Genomic DNA, 19423 nt, shown 5'->3' with positions numbered 1-19423 from the left:
CCACAAACATAAGAGACTGTGGTCAGACCGAGAAACTACACCTGCCATAGGACTGGTGCAATTTTCGGTGGCGCACACCAATCGGTATTACAAAGTGGGCTTCTCAGTTCTTGCACATTTGGCCGCACGGATGTACACAAAGGAAGGAGTTCGTAGGCCATTTGTATAAACATACGCACTTCTGTGAGCCACTCAGAATCAAGACCAAAGTACCTCATATGCCTCACTGATGCTACCAATTCCAAATGAATTGATAAGCTGTATTATATTTAACATTTGTTACAGTCCATAACATATGATGATATTAGTAAAAATAATAATACTAAAATGCCTGCCTCCATTGTATTTTACCAACGGTTGCACATTAAAAGAAATAAAATGCGTAGGTCTATAGTTTTTCCTCCATGTTTGCTAGACATACAATTCCTTTTCTCACCCCGCAATCAAAGCAATTGAATGACGAGTGGAAGTAGAGTCGTGGGCCCATTCCATACATCTTGAAAGACATCTCCACCAAAAATAATCCAAGAAACAGAAATTCTGCATAGTCTGCAAAGAATAAGGAAATAATAAAGGATGTAGCCTGTTTAAAGCATACTTGCCAACATTTAACTGACAACCATGTCTGGGGTGTGAAGGGGCCGGGGCACTGTGGTGTGACATCGTGGCTGTGCCCCCCCCACCCCCCTGCTGTTCAAAGCCACAATTCGCAGCATTTTATAAAACCAGAACCACGATGACGAGACTCAGTGCGAAACTCATCATCAAACGCGCAGGATGCCCACTTCATTTGGAAATTATGCAACATGCGGCAGATTGGCCAACACAATCCAGGGAATTCCCTCAAAATTGTGACTCTCCCATATATACCGGGAAAGTTGGCATGCATGGTTCAAAGTACAGTTTCATCAGGCACTACTGGAACATATATGCTGGTGTCTGGGCATCTCTGGTTAAACTGCATGTTCAATTGAATCTTTAAATAGAAATTACTTTACAAAGCATTAACTAAAATAAAACAGTGAAATGTCACAGGGAGGAGATCCTGTTGATTCATTAATACTGTTTTTCTGGTAAGGACTGAATGTCTTATTAGACTGAAGTTAAGCCAACTGAAGACAATTACAACATAAGTAAATACTCTGACCCTTCTGACCTCTTAGGATGTTGTGTCTCCTCATCAGGGCCGGCCCTGGGCATAGACGACCTAGATGCCCTTCTCGGCTTGCTGACTGGCAGCCAACCAGCAGCAGACACAGCGAGACAATCACGGCTTGCCGCAGCATCACTCTGTTCACTCTCTCCGGCTTTTATTAGCTTGTGCAAGGTCAGTATGATGGTGGAGTATAGAAGAGCTCCAGAAGAGACACAGAAGACAGAAGATGCTGGGGCAAGCTGGAAGACTCCAGGAAGCCTTAGACCTGGCAGCAAGAGGTCTCTTGCAGAAGAGCTTATACTGGCCCCCTTGCTGTTCAGGTGAAGTCTGGTGAAAGTCAAGTAGTCGGCGGAGTCAAGCCAGCACCGAGAGGCAAGAGAGGATCCAGCACTTGGCAAGCAGAGGAGCGACACTTACCCCTGTGAGGATGGGCCAGCATGGAGGGTACCCCTCTGTGCCCACTAAGATCAGCAGAGCACGTAAAGTACCAATAGGACACTCTTTTCTCCTATTACCTCTCTAGACCACCAAGGATCGGGGCACTAGGGCGTCAGGCCTGTCGGGATCAGATAGGTGGGTGCTAGGCACGTGCCTCCCATGATAGTATGGGTGATATATCACTGCAAAGGGCCTTTAGCTGGCTCCAGAGTACAGGTCCACTGGTCTACCTCATTCCACAGTATAGAGCTGCTTACACAAACATGAGTGGCAGAGATGACCGAAGGACACCTTTCCTACAACAATTTCACAAAAGTCAACATCTGAAATATGCAAAGCGATACCTGTACTTATACAAGCCAGACACTGCAATGCTGAGGAGACACAAATTCAATGTTCTGGCCACAATCACAAAATATACAGTTGAAGAAAAACAGGTGAAGCATTTAAAGAAAAGAGAATGTGGCCAACTGCATTGTTCCGCTGTCAGTGTGGCACAGTAAATACTGCCTGGGTGCAGGAAAGAATGCTATATACAGTATACAGCACAACAAATCCTATATATAACAAACCCTAATTGAAGCTGGCAAGCATTTTGATCTTGGACTAGATGGGAAGTAGTCAGTTTGTCGACACTCACAATGTCGACAAACTATATGGGGATGGGACAATGCTAACGCTATTATGCCGACATAATTGTATCATTAACCGTGTCGGCAATATAACTTTTAACGGAATGCTTTACGATCGTGTTTATACTTAGTTATACTGCCAAGACAGCTAAAATGTTTTAACTAACATTACAACCATGTCGGCATTGTCGGTTTATCGATATATTGAGTGTCGACAAATCTTATATATCCCGATTAGATATCTCAGCAAGACAAAAATCAGATATATATCTCAAAATCAACTATAAGATACTAAGATGAATGACAGTCACAGTCCTCAAACCTAAACATTATGGAAAATCTGTGGGGTGAGCTGAAACGTGTAGTGCATGCAAGAAAAAGACTATTTCTACAAAAAGAGGAAACATTTGGAAGCTGTGATTCCTGACTCTGAAGGTGTTAATACTGACAGACAGACTTATGCACACGCCACATTCACTGTTTTATATTTCTCAAGCTGTTAAAAGAAATAGTAGCTGTGCATTACAATATGTCTGTACCCTGCAGAGGATGTGTCACTATTTTTTTTCCATCTGGCTATTAAGGAGTCAATGGCCCGTATTCAATTTGAGCCGAGCCGCGATAAATTAACGCGGCCCGGACTTAATGCCGACTTCGCCTGTTTTGTAGGCATTAAAGTATCGCGCGTGTGCCCGTGTATCCCCGTATTCAATTTAAAGTAGGGACCCAGTGATACTTGGATCGGCATAAAAAAAACGGGAATTCTCTGGAAATAATCCTAGGACCCCCCTAAAGATGTCCAAACATGGAGGATCACTATGGGTACCCCATTTTTGGCTGCAAAAGAAAGTCGGGTTTTTAAATAGCCACGGCAGGTGTTTTTTTTCCCGACTTTGAAGAAGTGATGCAGAAGAGCACTTAGTTTTTTTTTTTTTTTTTTTTAAAGTACCATAAAATTTGGGGTACATGAAAATGGGTACTAGCATATGTTTAAGTCCCAAAACGCATTTTTTTTTTAATTTTGCAAAAATGCACCTGCCACGGCTATTTGAATCCCCGACTTCCTTCAGGAGCTAAAAATGGGGGTACCCATAGTGATCCCCTATGTATACACATACTGATAGCTCCCAAATGCCAGCTGATGGGACTGAACGGGGCTTTGCAGTTCCATCACCCAATCAGCGGCCACGCTAACTGTAGAGCGGCTGCCGATTGGCTCCGGTTACTGACTTGGCGAGTCACACCACGTGGGAACTGTCAGTAGCCGGAGCCAATCAGCGGACGCTCTACAGTCAGCACGGCCGCTGATTGGCTCACAGGACGTAACAGCTCTGTGCATGTCCCATCAGCTGGTATTCAGGAGCTATCAGTATGTGTGGCAACACACATACTGATAGCTGTTGCGTGGTTCGTGTAAAATCGTTTTTTTTGTTTTGCCAAGTTCCTGGATTACTGCAGAGACCAGTACCAGGATATAGGTGAGTATGAATTTTTTTTTGCAGAGCCATTCATTAAGGATATTCTACTGGACAAGGGGACAGACACATCTGGTATAGGTATGTGTGAATGGGTAGGTGTGTGTAATAAAGTTATACTAATCACAGTGTGTGTGTTTTGTCTTTTTTTATCTATTTATTTTACAGTGAAGTTACAGGTGCCGCATGTCTGCTGGCACTTGTTGTTCCACAAGTGCAAAATGGCAGGCATGCTGGCACTTGTAGTTCCACTGTAAAACACAATAGTTTTACATTATTTGGCCCCCCCATTACCCCCATACCCACTGAACCAGGGGTATGGGGAAGAGCCCCGGGCTTCAGCGTAAGCCTGTGGTGCTCAGGAGGGGGGGGGGGCTTCTTTGGGGGTCCCTAACCCCCCCCGAGATCACCGGCTTGCGCTGACCGATTTGGGGTGCTAATGCTTTGGACCTGGAGCCCTGGTGATTGGGTCTCCGGGCTGTGGCATTAGACCCCAGTCAGTTGGGTCTGGTGCTGGTCTTAAATATAGGGGGATCCCCACGTTTTTTTTTCCACCTAAATTTAAAACCAGAAATGGTCCCTGCAGCCTTGGGTTGGTTTCTAAAATATGGTGGAACCCTACACATTTGTTCCCCAAATTATTAGAAACCACCACTGGCTGGCAAGTCTGGGGCTGGTTTGGCTTTTGGGGGGGGACCTTATGTAATTTTTTTTTGTAAATTTTTACCTAGTTTTTTACAGGTTAAACAAAACGGGAATTTTCGGGAAATATTCAAGGGACCCCCCTAAAGATGTGTAGACATAGAGGATGTCAAAGGGTACACCCATTTTTAACTCCTGAAGGAAGTTGGGGTTTTTAATAGCCGCGGCAGGTGCATAAATGCGGCTTTGAATAAGGTGATGCAGAAGAGCATTTAGAAGTTTTTTTAGGGCAAAACAGCTATGCCCATCAAATTTGGGGTACTTGAAAATGGGGTTCAGTATATTTTAAACTTGCTAAAGTTGCTAAAAATCGTGAAAACCCACCTGCAATGAAAAAAACACCTGGGGCATACTTAGAGACCCCCCAGAGTTAAGTTCGCTAGTTTTTAACTTTGTCCCCGAATTATTTATTTTTTTACCCCAAATTCAAAGTAAATTTTTGGGGTGCCCTTAAGTGTTTTTAAAAAAATTTATGACACAGTTTACCTTTGGGGGATTGTCTGAAGGCTGCATGGGGGTTCCCGCAACGTTGCACCCCAAAACCCCAATTCTGCACTTTTTACCGCCTCCCATTCATAAGCGATACTTTACCGCCTATTACATTGCATTGACTTTCCGCCTAGCCAGAAAGTCTTTCAAATTGAATACGGGGTAAAACCAAAACAGGCGATAATGACGCCATCGGCGGTAAATTACTGCGGATCCGGACTTAACGCCTCAAATTGAATATGGCCCAATGTGTGGACAAAGTTTTGAGTAAAACTGTTCTGTATCTCTGTAACTATCTGAATGCTCTATTTCTTTTTGCTCATTTAGGGCCTGTTTCAGCAAGGATCGCAACTTCGATTACGCACGCAGTCGGCCACTTGTTGCATTCTACATATGCATCGCAGTGCGCGAACCAGCCACTGCGATCGGGACTGAGATTGCAGTGACTACGCAGACCCATCGCAGAGTGATTGACAGAAAGTGCTGTTTGTGGCAGATGACGGGGGGTGATCGGCGAACCGCAGGTGTACCAGTGCGTTTGAACGCCGTTGCATGGGCATGCATAAATTATCCACTGCAATGGCATACGCAGCTTGTGTACTCACTGCGTACCGTAGCAATTTCTGAGTAAGGTCTGACCTTGTGCAAGTGTGCGTGAGGCTTCGATGGTACTCGATGTTACCAATGTTTTCGCAGTCTACAGATGTGTGTAAGGTAAGGTGGGCGTCCTTATGTAGTGCTGCGACGGCATAGCGATCGCAATGAATTAGCATATTATCGCACTGAGACTGCGTGCGTAATCACAGGCCCTCCGTACAGATCGCAACTATGATTTCAATAGCGATTATGCACGCAGTCTCGCTGCGAAGATATGCTAATCCTCTGTGATCGCTTTGCGGTCGCAGCACAATATAAGGATGCCCACCTTACCTTACACACATCCGTAATACTTTGCAAGTCTACGAAAGCATTGGTAACATCGAGTACAATCGGAGCCTCACGCACACTTGCACAAGGTCAGACCTTACTCAGGAATTGCTAACCTCATCGCTCGCAGTGAAAGCCCAAGTTGCGTATGGCATCGCAGTGCCTAATTTATTCATGACCCTGCAACAGCGTTGAAACGCACTGATACGCCTGTGTTTCACTGACCACCCCCCCGTCACTTCCCCCAAATAGAACTTCCTGTTGATCACTCTGTGATGGATCTGCGTAGTCACTGCAATCGCAATCCCGATCGCAGTGACTGGCTTGCGCACGTGCGCTGTAATGCACACAAATGAGCTGAACGCAACAATCGGCCGATTGTATGCGTAATCGCAGTTACGATCCTTGCTGAATCAGGCCCTTAATTAGAGAATATATGGTAAAGCAAGCATTACTTATTACAGTAACAGCCACCAGTGGTGTCAATAAGGGGGTGCAGAGCGCATAGGCGGGTCTGAATGAGGTCCCAGGTGTCATCATCCCAGGGGGTGACGCCAAAATGCTGCCAATAACTGAGGTGGAGCTAGTTGTGTGGGGAGAGTCTCTGGAAGAAGCACAACATCTGCAAGAGGGCTGGGCACGTCCCCAGAGTGATGAAAAGTGGGGCATGCTGCAAGGTACCGACCTCTTCCTGCGAAACCACGCCCATTCGGTGTGCACACTGGATTACACCGACCCCAGTGAGGCCACTGATAGCCACTTACCTTAAGTAAAAGTATAATAAAAGAAAGACTTACACAGGATAGTTGAGAGCCATGGAGCCTGGTTATGGTGAACTATAGCCACGCAAGCAGTGTTCAGTGCTACCACTCCAAGGACCATCCAATAGAAAACTTGAGATTTAATCATGTGACGTATAGATATGCGTAATAGTCTTTCTTTGTGGCGAAAATAAGATGCACCATCCATTTTGGCACTCTTAATACTAGCTCTTGCAAGAGGAGTGCCTGAAATTAACAGAACCGAGCTTAGTGGAGTGTAGCATTTCATTATATTTCATTACACCATTACATGATTAAACTAGTATTTATTATCTTTGAATATATTATGAACAGGTATAAGCACCACTCACCAACAGAGGATATATCAACACAGTGGTCTTCATTGGAATCGCGGTTCATGGCTTCTGTTCTACTTCGTTTAATTGTCGCTCTCCTGAGAACTACAGATACAAGAGATGAGAAACGTGTCACCCTACGCTATGCAGAAAACCAGGAGGAACAATGTCTTTGTAACATGTGCTTGAAAGGCTGGGTGATAATTACTTACCTTCTAAGGCAGAAGTTCCTGAGTTTTTGTTTTCTTCAGCAAGCATCACTTCCTCTGGATAAGGAGAGACATACAGGTGACTGGGGTGACTTATACAGTTAGAGGAGCATATAGTACAGCAGTGCTGGATGCTGGGAACTTACTAGTTACATGGGAGAGGAACATAAGATATTTTCCTTCTCTTGGGAAACTTTTCTATCATTCCATAAAATAACATTTAATTAATTTGTCTTAGAAATTGTTAATACAAAGCATATTTTAGTGTGTTACCTTTACTGTGATTGGTAGTTAGTAATAGTAGGGATGGCCATTGGTGGGCTGTGCATCGATGGTTACCATCAATGGTTCCATCGGTGATTATCATTGATGGCACTAAACCATCTATGGTGAACCATCGATGGTTTGCACCACTCAATGGCAACCGCTGCTGGGGGGCACAGAGTGCCGCGGGCCAACTAAAATAAGGGCAGGGCAGCATCTGGTTCTACTCTGACATCGATGGCAGAGAACCATTGGATCTCTGCCATCAATGGCAAAATCATCAACCCACGGAAGGTAACCATCGATGTTTAATAACAAAAGATGGTCGATGGTCATCCCTACCTGTTAGTAACATATTCTGTAATAACGTTTTGTTATAGCACTTCCTGTCAGAGCTGCGTCTCTTCAGAACTCTCTCAGAACTGTTGTGATCACCGAGACTGTGGACCTCATTCAGAGTCGGTCGAAGCGGCCGCATGGTCGTACGCCACCGATGTTCGCTATACTGCGCATGCGTAAAGTTCGCAATGCGCAAACTAGCCGCTACGATCAGAAATTTCTCTCTCCTTGAACACAACCAGGTCGGTAGTTTGAGTGACATATTGAGGCGTTTGTGGGTGGTAACAGGGGAAGGTGCTTGAAAACGGGGAGTGGAGATCCGAACGCAGGCGTGCCTAATTATGCAAACGGCGTTTTATGGGAGTGCATACGGTTAAAGGGAGTGCATAATTAACAAAGTAGCGTCATGGCACATGTGACATGGGAGGTTTTTACACTGACATGATCGTAGAGCTTAAGAGAGGGTATGGTTAACCTTAAGCTCTACGACCAGTTCCGATGGTTCCTGATGGTCTCGATTAATCCTTATATGCCCAGAGATGACGTGCAATGCGTACGAGAAGGGGGCGGATTTTTTTGAATTCCGGCCGCTTCCTCCCCTTGGTCGGCCAGCTACCGATCCGAACTTAGGGACGCAACTTGCGAGGGAATCATTTGCATATCCGGCCCCTTTTCCCGTACGACCGTGCGGCCGCTTCGACCGACTCTGAATGAGGTCCAGTATCTTTTCCAGACATAATAAACAGAACTATCTTTGTACAGACCTACGGTTCTGAACTGAGAGCCACTCGTAAGCGGCAGCTCGTTCGCTCCGAGCGATGTTTGGCCAACTGCGCATGCGTACGGATCGTTATACGCATGCGCGAACCAGTCAGTGCGGTCGAAATTCATGTGCTCGCAAAATAGCGAATGCCTGATAATTTGAGTGACAGAATGAGGCGTATGTGGGTGGTAACAGGGGAAGGTGCTTGAAAACGGGGAGTGGAGATCAGAACGCAGGCGTGCTTAAAGGTCAAAACATCAAAACAGGCGTTTTATGGGTGTGCATAATTAAAACAGCAGCGTCATTGACCACGTCACTGGGTTATTTTACAGCCAGAACTGCTCGCAAAATTGTGGTAGCAAAAACCAACCACAAGAATAGCGAGCAGTTCATACGCTGGTCGATGTACTCGATTAATCTAATAAATAGCGGACATGACGTAGGATGCGAGCGGCCAGGGGGCGTAGTTTCCCAAAAAACGACCGCAAGTTTTGTTCGCTCGTTCAGACCTAGAGGCGTGAACAGACCGCAAACAGCGAACGGTTCATTTGAATATCCACCCCTATTTTCTGGACGAGCGAGCGCTAATTGCGTCCGGCTCTGAATCAGGCCCTGAATTTTTTGTATAACACACCCAATTATGACTGTGCTTACCAACAGACAATGCAGACTGGAAGCTATTGGTCCCACCCAGGGGCAGTGCTAGAGTGTTAGGTGTCCTTCTGAAAACTATAAATTTGTGCCTTCCCTCTCATTTTTTATAAAGGGAAAGTGCACGCTGCAAAATAAGGGCCAGGTCTCACAAGAAAGGGGAATGGCCACACAATAGTACCCCAATTCAAATTACACCACACAGTAGCGACAACTCATTTACATTACAATGCACTTAGGGTCTGATTCAGATCCGCTCGCAAGCGATATGTGCTCGCGAGCGGGTCGATGTTAGGCCATTGCGCATGCGCACGCCGGAGCCGACTCCGACGTGCGCATGCCCGAGACCCGGCTAGCGACGGGCGCTCCGTCGCTCTGGGTCTCGCACCATTTTGGAGGCATGGTGTAGGGGTGGCTTCACAAACGGAGGCATTTGTGGGCGGCTCCACTGACATCACCAGTGATGTTAGTGGGAGAGCTTCCGGCTCTATTAGAGCGAGAAGCTCTCTGGGGCTTGCGGCCACGAGACCCTGCCACAAGGGTCTCGTCGCAAGCCCGATGGTCGCGATGGTCTTGACCATTGCGACCATCCTGGCCGCTCGCAATAGCTGTGGGTGGTTACCCACAGCCATGCGAGCGGCCAGGAGGCCGCTCCAAAAAAAAAACCACCCTGATTCAGAGCGAGCGGTCTTTCAGACTCTGAATCAGGGCCTTAGTGCCCCTGATTCATGTTACGTCACACAGTAGTGCCCCTAATTCACGTTAAGACACACAGCCCCCTTATACACATAATGCCACACAGTAATAATGTCCCTTACACACATAATGCCCACAGTAATAGTGCCCCTTATACACATTGCTACAGTGGCAGTGCTCCTTACACACAATGGCCACAGCAGTGCCCCTTATACACAAAATGCCACACAATTGTTCCCCTTATACACAATGCCCACAATAGTGCCCCTTATACACATAATGCCTACAATAGTGCCCTCATGCACATAATGCCCACAGTAGTGCCCCTTCCACATAATGCCCACAGTAGTAGTGCCCCTTCCACATAATGCCCACAATAATAATGCCCCTTCCACATAATGAGACACAGACACACAGTACTGTACTTACCCGAAGCCTTGCTCTTGTGCCTGCCACCATCCGACAGCTCCTCGCACTCGCCACTATGGGAGAGACGTCATGACATGTCTCCCTACACACACAGCAGGAGCCAGGCTGCAGAGCTCAGGAGAGAGCTCCAGTCTCCAGCTGCAGGGAAGGAGCAACCAGGCATCTGCTGGTACCAAAATCTCAGTGGGCACCTGGAAATGGAGAAGGTGATGGTGGTGCCTCTCTAGCCTGGCACCTCCCTGCTACACAGGGCCAGCTTAGTGCATGGCGCAAGCCATGGTTCCATCAGTCTCTCTCATCCACTCACAATCCTGCTCTGATGGAGCCCAATCCGCCTCCACCCTATTACTTTCCTATGGACTTGGTCACTTTGGTCCTGTCCCCACATATATTTTTACATGTCATGTATTAGAATAATATAACAGATAATCAATGATTGCTTGGCATTTGGGATCATTGTTTATCCACCAAGGATGAGATATTGATGGTCTTTGTGCCAGAAATCCAACATGCTTCATGTATAATATAGGGCCTACTGGGCCGCCAGTCACAATCCCGACGGCAGAATGCCGGCTAGGGATTCATGACAGGCGTTGAGATACCGATGCCTGTCATAATCCCGACGCCATCCCGATCATCGCGGACGGAATAAGTATTCACTTAGCCCGGGGATGGAGGGGAGGTTAGGTTTAGGGTACTCCAGAGGGGGCCTTAGGGTTAGGCACCCAGCCCGGGGAAGGTTAGGGTTAGGCTAGGAGAAGTGGGGGTTAGGTTTAGGCACTAGCGGGGAGGTTAGTGTTAGGCACCCCCCCAGGAGAGTTAGGTTTAGGGAGCGGGGAAGGAGGGTTAGGTTTAGGCACTAACGGGCGGAGGTTAGGGTTAGGCACTAGAGATGGAGGTTAGGGTTAGGCACCCCTAAGGGAGGGTTAAAGGGGGAGAGGGGACGGTTAGGGTTACTTACTTCTGCTGTTGAGATTCCGTCCTGCCGGCCTAGCCTTCTCGGGATTTGAACCTGCAGGCATAACAATCCCATTCCGGGTCTACTACCACATGTTATGGGCTTTATTCATCACTAAAACATTGGGCCTTTTTTATGAAGCACAAAAGAAGCAAGACGCAGGGGCCTAATCCCCGTTGTAGGTGCACTGTGCCTGAAATAGTGCAGGTGTATCTAGATTTCTGTCAAAGCACAGGGGTCTGTGAAGCAAGTTGGCAGTTTTGAGGGAAGAGCAGAAGTGTTTGCTGGTTAGTGGGAGGAGTTAGACAAAGGTGTGGTGTTTTCTGGTGAGCACTGATAGGGCGCATGGTGCTCCTACGCTTTTAGTAAGATGGAAGGTGTAGAGGGGACATTTATAGGAGCCTACGTTTATTTGTGCGACAGTGCACAGACTTTTTCTTTTTGAAAAAGCATTTCCCACCTTACAGCTGCAAATCTTGTCCAACACTTTTTGTGGGGAGCATTTTGCACCTTCCTCTTCTGCTACAAACTGAAGTTTGGGGTGCACATTGGCCAATATAAGAAAAACATTTTAAAAAAAAACATGCAAAAATGGTATTTCACTGCTTCCACCATTTGCACGCGCAAAGCACATATTATAGGGAATATTTTTATCGACCGTAAATTGGACATTGAAATTTGCTAAGCAAGCACATTTACACACTCCACGTAGCATTTTCCTAGGGTAATTATTCATAAATTTTTTACACTTGTGCTCTCTCTTCTCCAACTTTCTGTTTATTAGTAACTATCTGAATAAAAGGATCCTTTGTTAAACACAATGACAAGAACTACTGAGGGTTACGTAGTAATATTGCTGAATGGGTCAAATCTGCATAAAAAACAACACTGCAACCAATTATACAATATATAGATAAATATAAGAGAAATGCTGATATGTTGCTATGATTTTCATCCACATTTTGAACCTAAGCACAATGTTAGTAAGTGAGCAATAGGGCCATATAATAGCCTGTAAGCACAGATCTATAAATCACTCACCAGCTTTATCTATCCAGGCTCGATAACCGTTCAGTTCCCTCTCAATCTGTTGCTGCCTGCGCAACTTCATGAAGGCCCGGCGGTTCTCTACGCGCTCTCTCTCTTTGGCAAATTCACTGCAATATGGAGAGACAGGCATGTTATGTGTAACTGAAAAAACGGAGCAGGATTGGGGATATCGTTAATGACCCGCGGGAGCGTGCATCGTTGATCGTTCACTGCATACAATCTGGACGATATGAACGATATTGTTATCGTCCATAACATTCATTAATATCGTCTAGTGTGTATGCGGCTTAAGAGGTAAATAGAGCATTAATTTAGCCAGATGTCGGCCATATTTGCCAAAACATGTCATGTTGGACATGGTGCCTTTATTATCCAGCAACATCGATACTTCTAAGATGTACACAGACTGACATGATGGGTATCATATACTGTATTAAAATGCTTTTAAATCAAGCAATATTGTTTTCTTAACACTGCCAAACATTCCCTGGCCGGGGATGTTTGGCAGCGTTTGGGGTGGCAGTTGGTGTGGCTCCCCTATTTTAACTTTGTACTGCGCTGTTGCCCCATTACTGGAGCTGCCACTCCATGTGTAAATATTGTACCCAATAGTTCAATTTGCTTCTTGCTATTTAAATCAATGTAGGGTGGCTTTGTGTATCTCAGTGAATCTGCAAGCATGAGGTCATTCTTACTGTAACTGTTTTACTATCCCAAGGGAGATACTAGGAGAAATGTACTATGCATATATGATGGGTGTGTAGATCATTAAACATAATTAAGTACTTCACAATAGTACATTTTATTTATTGTAGTATCAGTAGCGGCTCCAGGCACGCGCAAGCCGTTCCGTCGCCCGGAGCTCTACTGTTTACGGAGGGCGCAGGACACACACCCTCCCTCCCGGCGCTAAAGCACATATGTAAGCTCAGGGGGAGGGAGCGGAGGAGGGAAAGGGCGGCAACACTGGACGGCGCTGGGCGCAGCACAGCCTAGCACCGGCCCTGTGTAGTATCAAGGCTCATGATAAAGCCTTGAAGACAGTTCTCCATGATTCTGAGTAGCAGCCCTGGTTTTTAAAGCATTGTCCCTCTCCCAGTATTTTATAGTGCAAAAACTTCACAGTACTGAACAATGTAGGTAGCTCTGTAGGTCTGGTTAGTTTTTTGGGAGGTTTAGATTAAGATTATATCTAGTCAGTGGTCACGTTATGTTGAGGGTTGTGGTCTGTCTGGAGATTATAGTGTGTGATGTGTAAGGATGTACAGGTCACTGATAAACTGATCAATGTGACCCCCAGCTAAGTGTCCGTAGAGATATTTGGTAATTACTGTATCTTGGAACTAGGGTAATCTATAAAAAAAAGTGTCCCGGAATGTTATTGCTACGTTGTTATATAGTCTTCAAGGAGTCAGGCGGTAAGGCCAAGATCACAGCGGGAAGTGTACCGTGGATCCAGGTGTTTTAGTGAGGTAGAGGGCAGTTGTGGCTTTTATAGGGTTAGCTGGTCAGGTAGAGGAGAGGTGAATGTGACCAATTAGGGGGGAGATGCACTAAGTCTAGGAGAGTGATAAAGTGGAGAGTGATAAATTACCAACCAATCAGCTCCTGTCAGTTTACAGGCTGGGTCTATTTACTAAGCCTTGGATGGAGACAAAGTGAACGGAGATAAAGTCCCAACCAACCAGCTCCTAACTGCCATGTCACAGGCTGTGTTTGAAAAATGACAGTTTAGGAGCTGATTGGTTGGGACTTTATTTCCGTTCACTTTATCTCCTTCTCCAAGGCTTAGTAAAAAGGTTTGAAAAATGACAGTTAGGAGCTGATTGGTTGGTACTTTTACATGACAGATTGGTCTTATGTTATGTTCACAAACACATCTCTTTTTTTTTTTATAAACATAGTTTATTAGTGAGATGAGAGATAGTACAGAAGCGACCTACACAGAGGTCTAAACATATAAGCACACAATATTGCAAACATTTGCAAATGCACAGTACACCTATAATAAACAGATGTGCAGCGAAACAGAAAAAGGAGAAAAAATAATAACGAGAAGAAAAAGAGAAAGAGCAATGGAAGAGAGAGAAAGAAGGAGAATGGGGAGCGACCCGACTGGACATAGCTATAGTGGAACAGCTCAATAAAATAAAAACTGGGATGAGATAACAAATGAACACCCCCGCAAACTCATCTCTTATGTTCTGCTGTGACTTATTATTTTTCTTTATTGAATTGCGACACTGAATCTATTCATTATATATACAAATGTCCATAGAAACATAAGAAATATACTGATGTAAAAACATCTTTACTTTTATTTGTACCTGTGACTTTCATTGGTGTGCAAAAAGTTTCATACCTAATGCTAAAATGTATCAAACTAAATCTATGGTCACAAGGTTCAGCATTTTCGCAGTTTATAAGATATACCGTAGGTGACAGAAGCCAGATACAAATGTCGCCCAAACGGTTGATAAGTTGAATGAGACTGTATCAATATTTATATGGTAACAACAGATACCCAAAGTTTAACTGATGATATTCACAAATTCTTTGATAAATTGATTACTAAGAGCTATTTAGTTCCAAATTTGATCCCTCTTTTTAACTTTTTTTTTTTTTACTATATTTCGCCAGGGAATCAATCTCTTTTTTTTCCACTGATTGTTATTGTATTTTTATTTTTTTTTCTAATATTGCTAATGAAGATGATAGAATTTATTACTGCTAATATTAATAGCTAAGTTTTCAATCATTTTCAATAAATACAAAGAGCTTTTTATTTTTCCTTTAGGAATGCCCCAAAAAAGGAGTCTTCTTTCTCTCTTCTTTTATGTATAGCTAACCATCCTTCTGTAAGAACAGAATTGTGGTCTTGTCTGAAATTTGAACTATGGGTACATGCAGTAGGCAATTTGCTGGCCTATAGTAGGCTTGTGAGGCCCCTAAAAATAATGTATTGTCCACTACTAGTACAGTATGTCTACTGTCCTTACAAATGATATTCAGATGTTAGCAGCTATATGCTACGACCACTGATATTAATATACAATGCTGTCAGACTGGTAGACTGCAGTAGTTTCCCGTAACACAACGTGCTCACTTTGCTGTGAGGGTAATTGTGATTTTTGGAGGAGAAAAGTTAAATATTCAGTATACTCTGGCTTTACAGAAAATACTGCAATGCACTCTGTACATCATAAATAAATCCGCATTTACAGTATACTAGGGGTGAGCGGGTTCGGATTTCTGAAATCCGAACCCCCCCGAGCCCCCCCGATCCGAGTCAGGCTCGACTTTTCCCGCCTGACTCAGATCTGAAATCGAGGCAAAACGTCATCATCCTGCCTTCCGAGTCTCGCGGGTTTTGGATCCGATATAAGGTACCCGCGTCGGCGCCATTTTCTCACTCGGCTGTGGACAGTGAAGAGGGAGGGTGGGAGTTAGGGCTGGCTGGGCTGTGTAGTGTAGTGCTGCTGTTGTCAACTACTTCAAAGTCCATAGGGGCTGGCTGTGTTGTGCTGTGCTGCTGTTGTTAATAGGGGCTGTGTCCACTACTTCAAAGTCCATAGGGGCTGGCTGGACTGTGTTGTGCAGTCAGTTCTCCATAGGGGCTGTGTCCACTCCAAAGTCCTGTGCAGTGTCCCAGTCCTAAAGGGGTGCTGTAGTGTTGTCCAGGGGGTGCTCTGTCCATCAGGGGTGCTCCCCCCAAGTGCTAAAAAAATTATATATTTTCTGTGTTTGTGAATTGTGTGCGCAGTAGCCGCACGTGCATCAACAAAGTAGTGCCAAGCGTGCGCCAGTGTCATAAGTAAAGGGCCGGCTGGCTTGACCGTTAAAGGGTGCTGTAACCCCCAAAGTACACTCCAGTCCAAACCAAAAAAATATATATTTTCTGTGTTTGTGAATTGTGTGCGCAGTAGCCGCACGTGCATCAACAAAGTAGTGCCAAGCGTGCGTCTGTGTCATAAGTAAAGGGCCGGCTGGCTTGACCGTTAAAGGGTGCTGTAACCCCCAAAGTACACTCCAGTCCAAACCAAAAAAAAATATTTTCTGTGTTTGTGAATTGTGTGCGCAGTAGCCGCACGTGCATCAACAAAGTAGTGCCAAGCGTGCGCCTGTGTCATAAGTAAAGGGCCGGCTGGCTTGACCGTTAAGTGGTGCTGTAACCCCCAAAGTACACTCCAAACCAAAAAAAATATATATTTTCTGTGTTTGTGAATTGTGTGCGCAGTAGCCGCACGTGCATCAACAAAGTAGTGCCAAGCGGACGCCTGTGTCATAAGTAAAGGGCCGGCTGGCTTGACCGTTAAAGGGTGCTGTAACCCCCAAAGTAAACTCCAAACCAAAAAAATATATATTTTCTGTGTTTGTGAATTGTGTGCGCAGTAGCCGCACGTGCATCAACAAAGTAGTGCCAAGCGTGCGCCTGTGTCATAAGTAAAGGGCCGGCTGGCTTGACCGTTAAAGGGTGCTGTAACCCCCAAAGTACACTCCAAACCAAAAAAATATATATTTTCTGTGTTTGTGAATTGTGTGCACTGTGGCTGCACGTGCATCAACAAAGGAGCAGCGCCAAGCGTGCGCCTGTGTCCCATAAGTAAAGAGCCGGCTGGCTCATTTCTTAAAGGGTGGTGTAACCCACAAAGTGCACTACTCTCCAGCAAAAATAAAAAAATATTTTCTGTGTTTGTGTGCTCTTTAGCCGCACGTATATATCAATATAACATAAATGGAGGACCAAACTTTCTCCGATAAAAATAAAATAGGGAAAGATCAAGAACCACTTCCTCCTAGTGCTGTTGCTGCTGCTGGGAGTTGTTCATCATCCCAGAGAGGAAGTAGGAACATCACTACTTTTACTAAACAATTGACCCTCCAACAGTCCCTAGCGATGAGGATGAAGTACGACAGTAGTCATCCTGAAGCAAAACGTATAACTGAGGCCTTGACTGCTATGTTGGTGTTAGACGTGCGTCCGGTATCCGCCATTAGTGCAGTGGGATTTAGACAATTGATGGAGGTAGTGTGTCCCCGGTTCCAAATCCCGTCTAGATTCCACCTGCATCCTCAAAGCAGCAGCGACAAGCGTGCGTCTGTCTGTTAAAGGGTGGTGACACCCTCAAAGTGTGCTACACAAACAATAAAAATATTCTTCTTTTTTTTCTGTCTTTGTGAATTGTGTGGGCTGTAGCCGCACTTGCATCCTCAAAGCAGCAGTGACAAGCGTGCGTCTGTCTGTTAAAGGATTACATCGGTGACAGCATCCAAGTAGGCATGTCAGACAGTCCGTACCTGTACTGGCAGGAAAAAGAAGCAATTTGGAGGTCCCTGTACAAACTGGCTCTATTTTACCTGAGTTGCCCCCCCTCCAGTGTGTACTCCGAAAGAGTGTTTAGTGCAGCCGGGAACCTTGTCAGCGAAAGGCGTAGGAGGTTGCTTCCACAAAATGTGGAGAAGATGATGTTCATAAAATGAATTATCAACTCTTCCAGGGAGACCAGCCTCCAGAACGTACAGAGGGACCTGTGGTTGTGGATTCCAGCAGGGACGAATTAATACTCTGTGAGGATGAGGATGTACACAACACTGAAGAGGGTGAGGAATCGGTGGATGAGGAGGATGAGGACGACATAGTGCCTCCGTAGAGCCAGTTTGTGCAGGGACAGATTAATTGCCAGCTTGTTTTGTGGGGGCCCAAACGACCCAATCATTCAGCCACAGTCGTGTGGCAGACCCTGGCGCTGAAATGTTTGGTTTGTTAAAGTGTGCATGTCCTGTTTATACAACATAAGGGTGGGTGGGAGGGCCCAAGGACAATTCCATCTTGCACCTCTTTTTTTTCTTTGCATTATGTATAGTTTGGGGCCTAGCTTTCAAACTGCCATCCTGTCTGCCACTGCAGTGCCACTCCTAGATGGACCACGTGTTTGTGTCGCCCACTCGTATCTCTTAGCATAGTCATCCAGCTACCTTGGTGCAACCTTTTGGACATAAAAACACTATTGTGAGGTGTGAGGTGTTCAGAATAGACTGGAAATGAGTGGAAATTAAGTTATTGAGGTTAATAATAGTATAGGAGCAGAAAAACCCACAAATTCTGTGATTTTTAGCTGTTTTTATGCTTTTTTTCAAAAAAATACAGATCCAAAACACAAAACCCAGAACCCAAAACACGGAAGGGTGGTTTTGGCAAAACCAATCCAGATCCAAAACACGAAGAAAGATCCAGATCCAAAACACGAAAAGTGGCCGGTGCACACCCCTACAGTATACAGTATAAAGGGTTTTTTATTTTTTTAACACATTACTAACCCTTAGGCATTGACTAGAAATATAGGCTTGTACATTCTCAGTAATCTAGGGGAAAAAGAAACTACTAATCAATATTTGGATATTGTATACTGCAGATTTCCAGGGATGAGAAACAATGTCTAGTTAGCAGCACTAACCCACAAGAGTGCCGCACCCAGAACTAACATTGCAGCACATATAATAAGCTGTTTACACATTCAGGAGTTTTTGCTGTTGCCATGGAAACCAAGTCAGATGCATAAAACTCAGATGTGTAAGTTCTAGATAGAAGTGCTACCAGCTCCGCTCAATACAACACCTCAGCACATGCACACACAATTAAAAGGCAGCAATAAACAAGTAACACACAGATAGCATACAGAGATGTAACTGGTTGGTACTGATTGGTTGGTACTTTATCTCTCACTACAAGTGACCTGATTCTCACAGGGATATTTAGTAAGACAGGGATCTTCAGTAAGACTAGGGACTGCCAGGTATAATACCCCTTTCAGACATACGACCCGGGAAATTTTCTGCTCAGACCCGGGAATTTCTCCTGTGCAAATTCCTGGGTATTTGGTTGAGACACTACAGCATCTACCCGGGAAATTCCCAGGTAGACCCCTTTCAGACATAAGCAGGGTTTTTTAGTTTTTAATATTACCTGCCTCTCCTCTGCCCTTCCTAGCCTATCCCCTCTCCGGCTGCCGCTGATGATGTCATCATCATGCAGCAGGCAGCCGACCAATCACTACTGGCATTTTATGTTATTATTATTAAATTATTTAAATGTGCCCTGGTGGTCCAGTGGGAGTGCGGGTGGCCCGC

At 45.1% G+C, this 19423-nt stretch overlaps 1 protein-coding gene across 3 annotated transcripts in view; it reads right to left on the bottom strand.

The window, feature by feature from the left end:
• The window catches only part of CACNA1E (calcium voltage-gated channel subunit alpha1 E), an 851696-nt gene that overhangs the window by 100231 nt on the left and 732042 nt on the right, over positions 1–19423 (bottom strand). For all 3 annotated transcript variants that reach the window (XM_088447158.1, XM_088447156.1, XM_088447157.1), the window contains 5 exons: positions 12287–12402; positions 7149–7202; positions 6952–7041; positions 6617–6826; positions 437–549 (listed from right to left, as the gene is read on the bottom strand). In XM_088447158.1, coding sequence (XP_088303284.1) covers positions 437–549; positions 6617–6826; positions 6952–7041; positions 7149–7202; positions 12287–12402 — 583 coding nt within the window. The remainder of the gene's footprint in view (positions 1–436; positions 550–6616; positions 6827–6951; positions 7042–7148; positions 7203–12286; positions 12403–19423) is intronic.

The sequence above is a fragment of the Taudactylus pleione genome, unplaced genomic scaffold, assembly GCF_031769625.1.
Source record: "Taudactylus pleione unplaced genomic scaffold, aTauple2 ptg000421l, whole genome shotgun sequence".
Classification (NCBI taxonomy): domain Eukaryota; kingdom Metazoa; phylum Chordata; class Amphibia; order Anura; family Myobatrachidae; genus Taudactylus; species Taudactylus pleione.
Note: the sequence above shows the minus strand (reverse complement) of the source record. Positions and strands in the feature narration are given on the sequence as shown.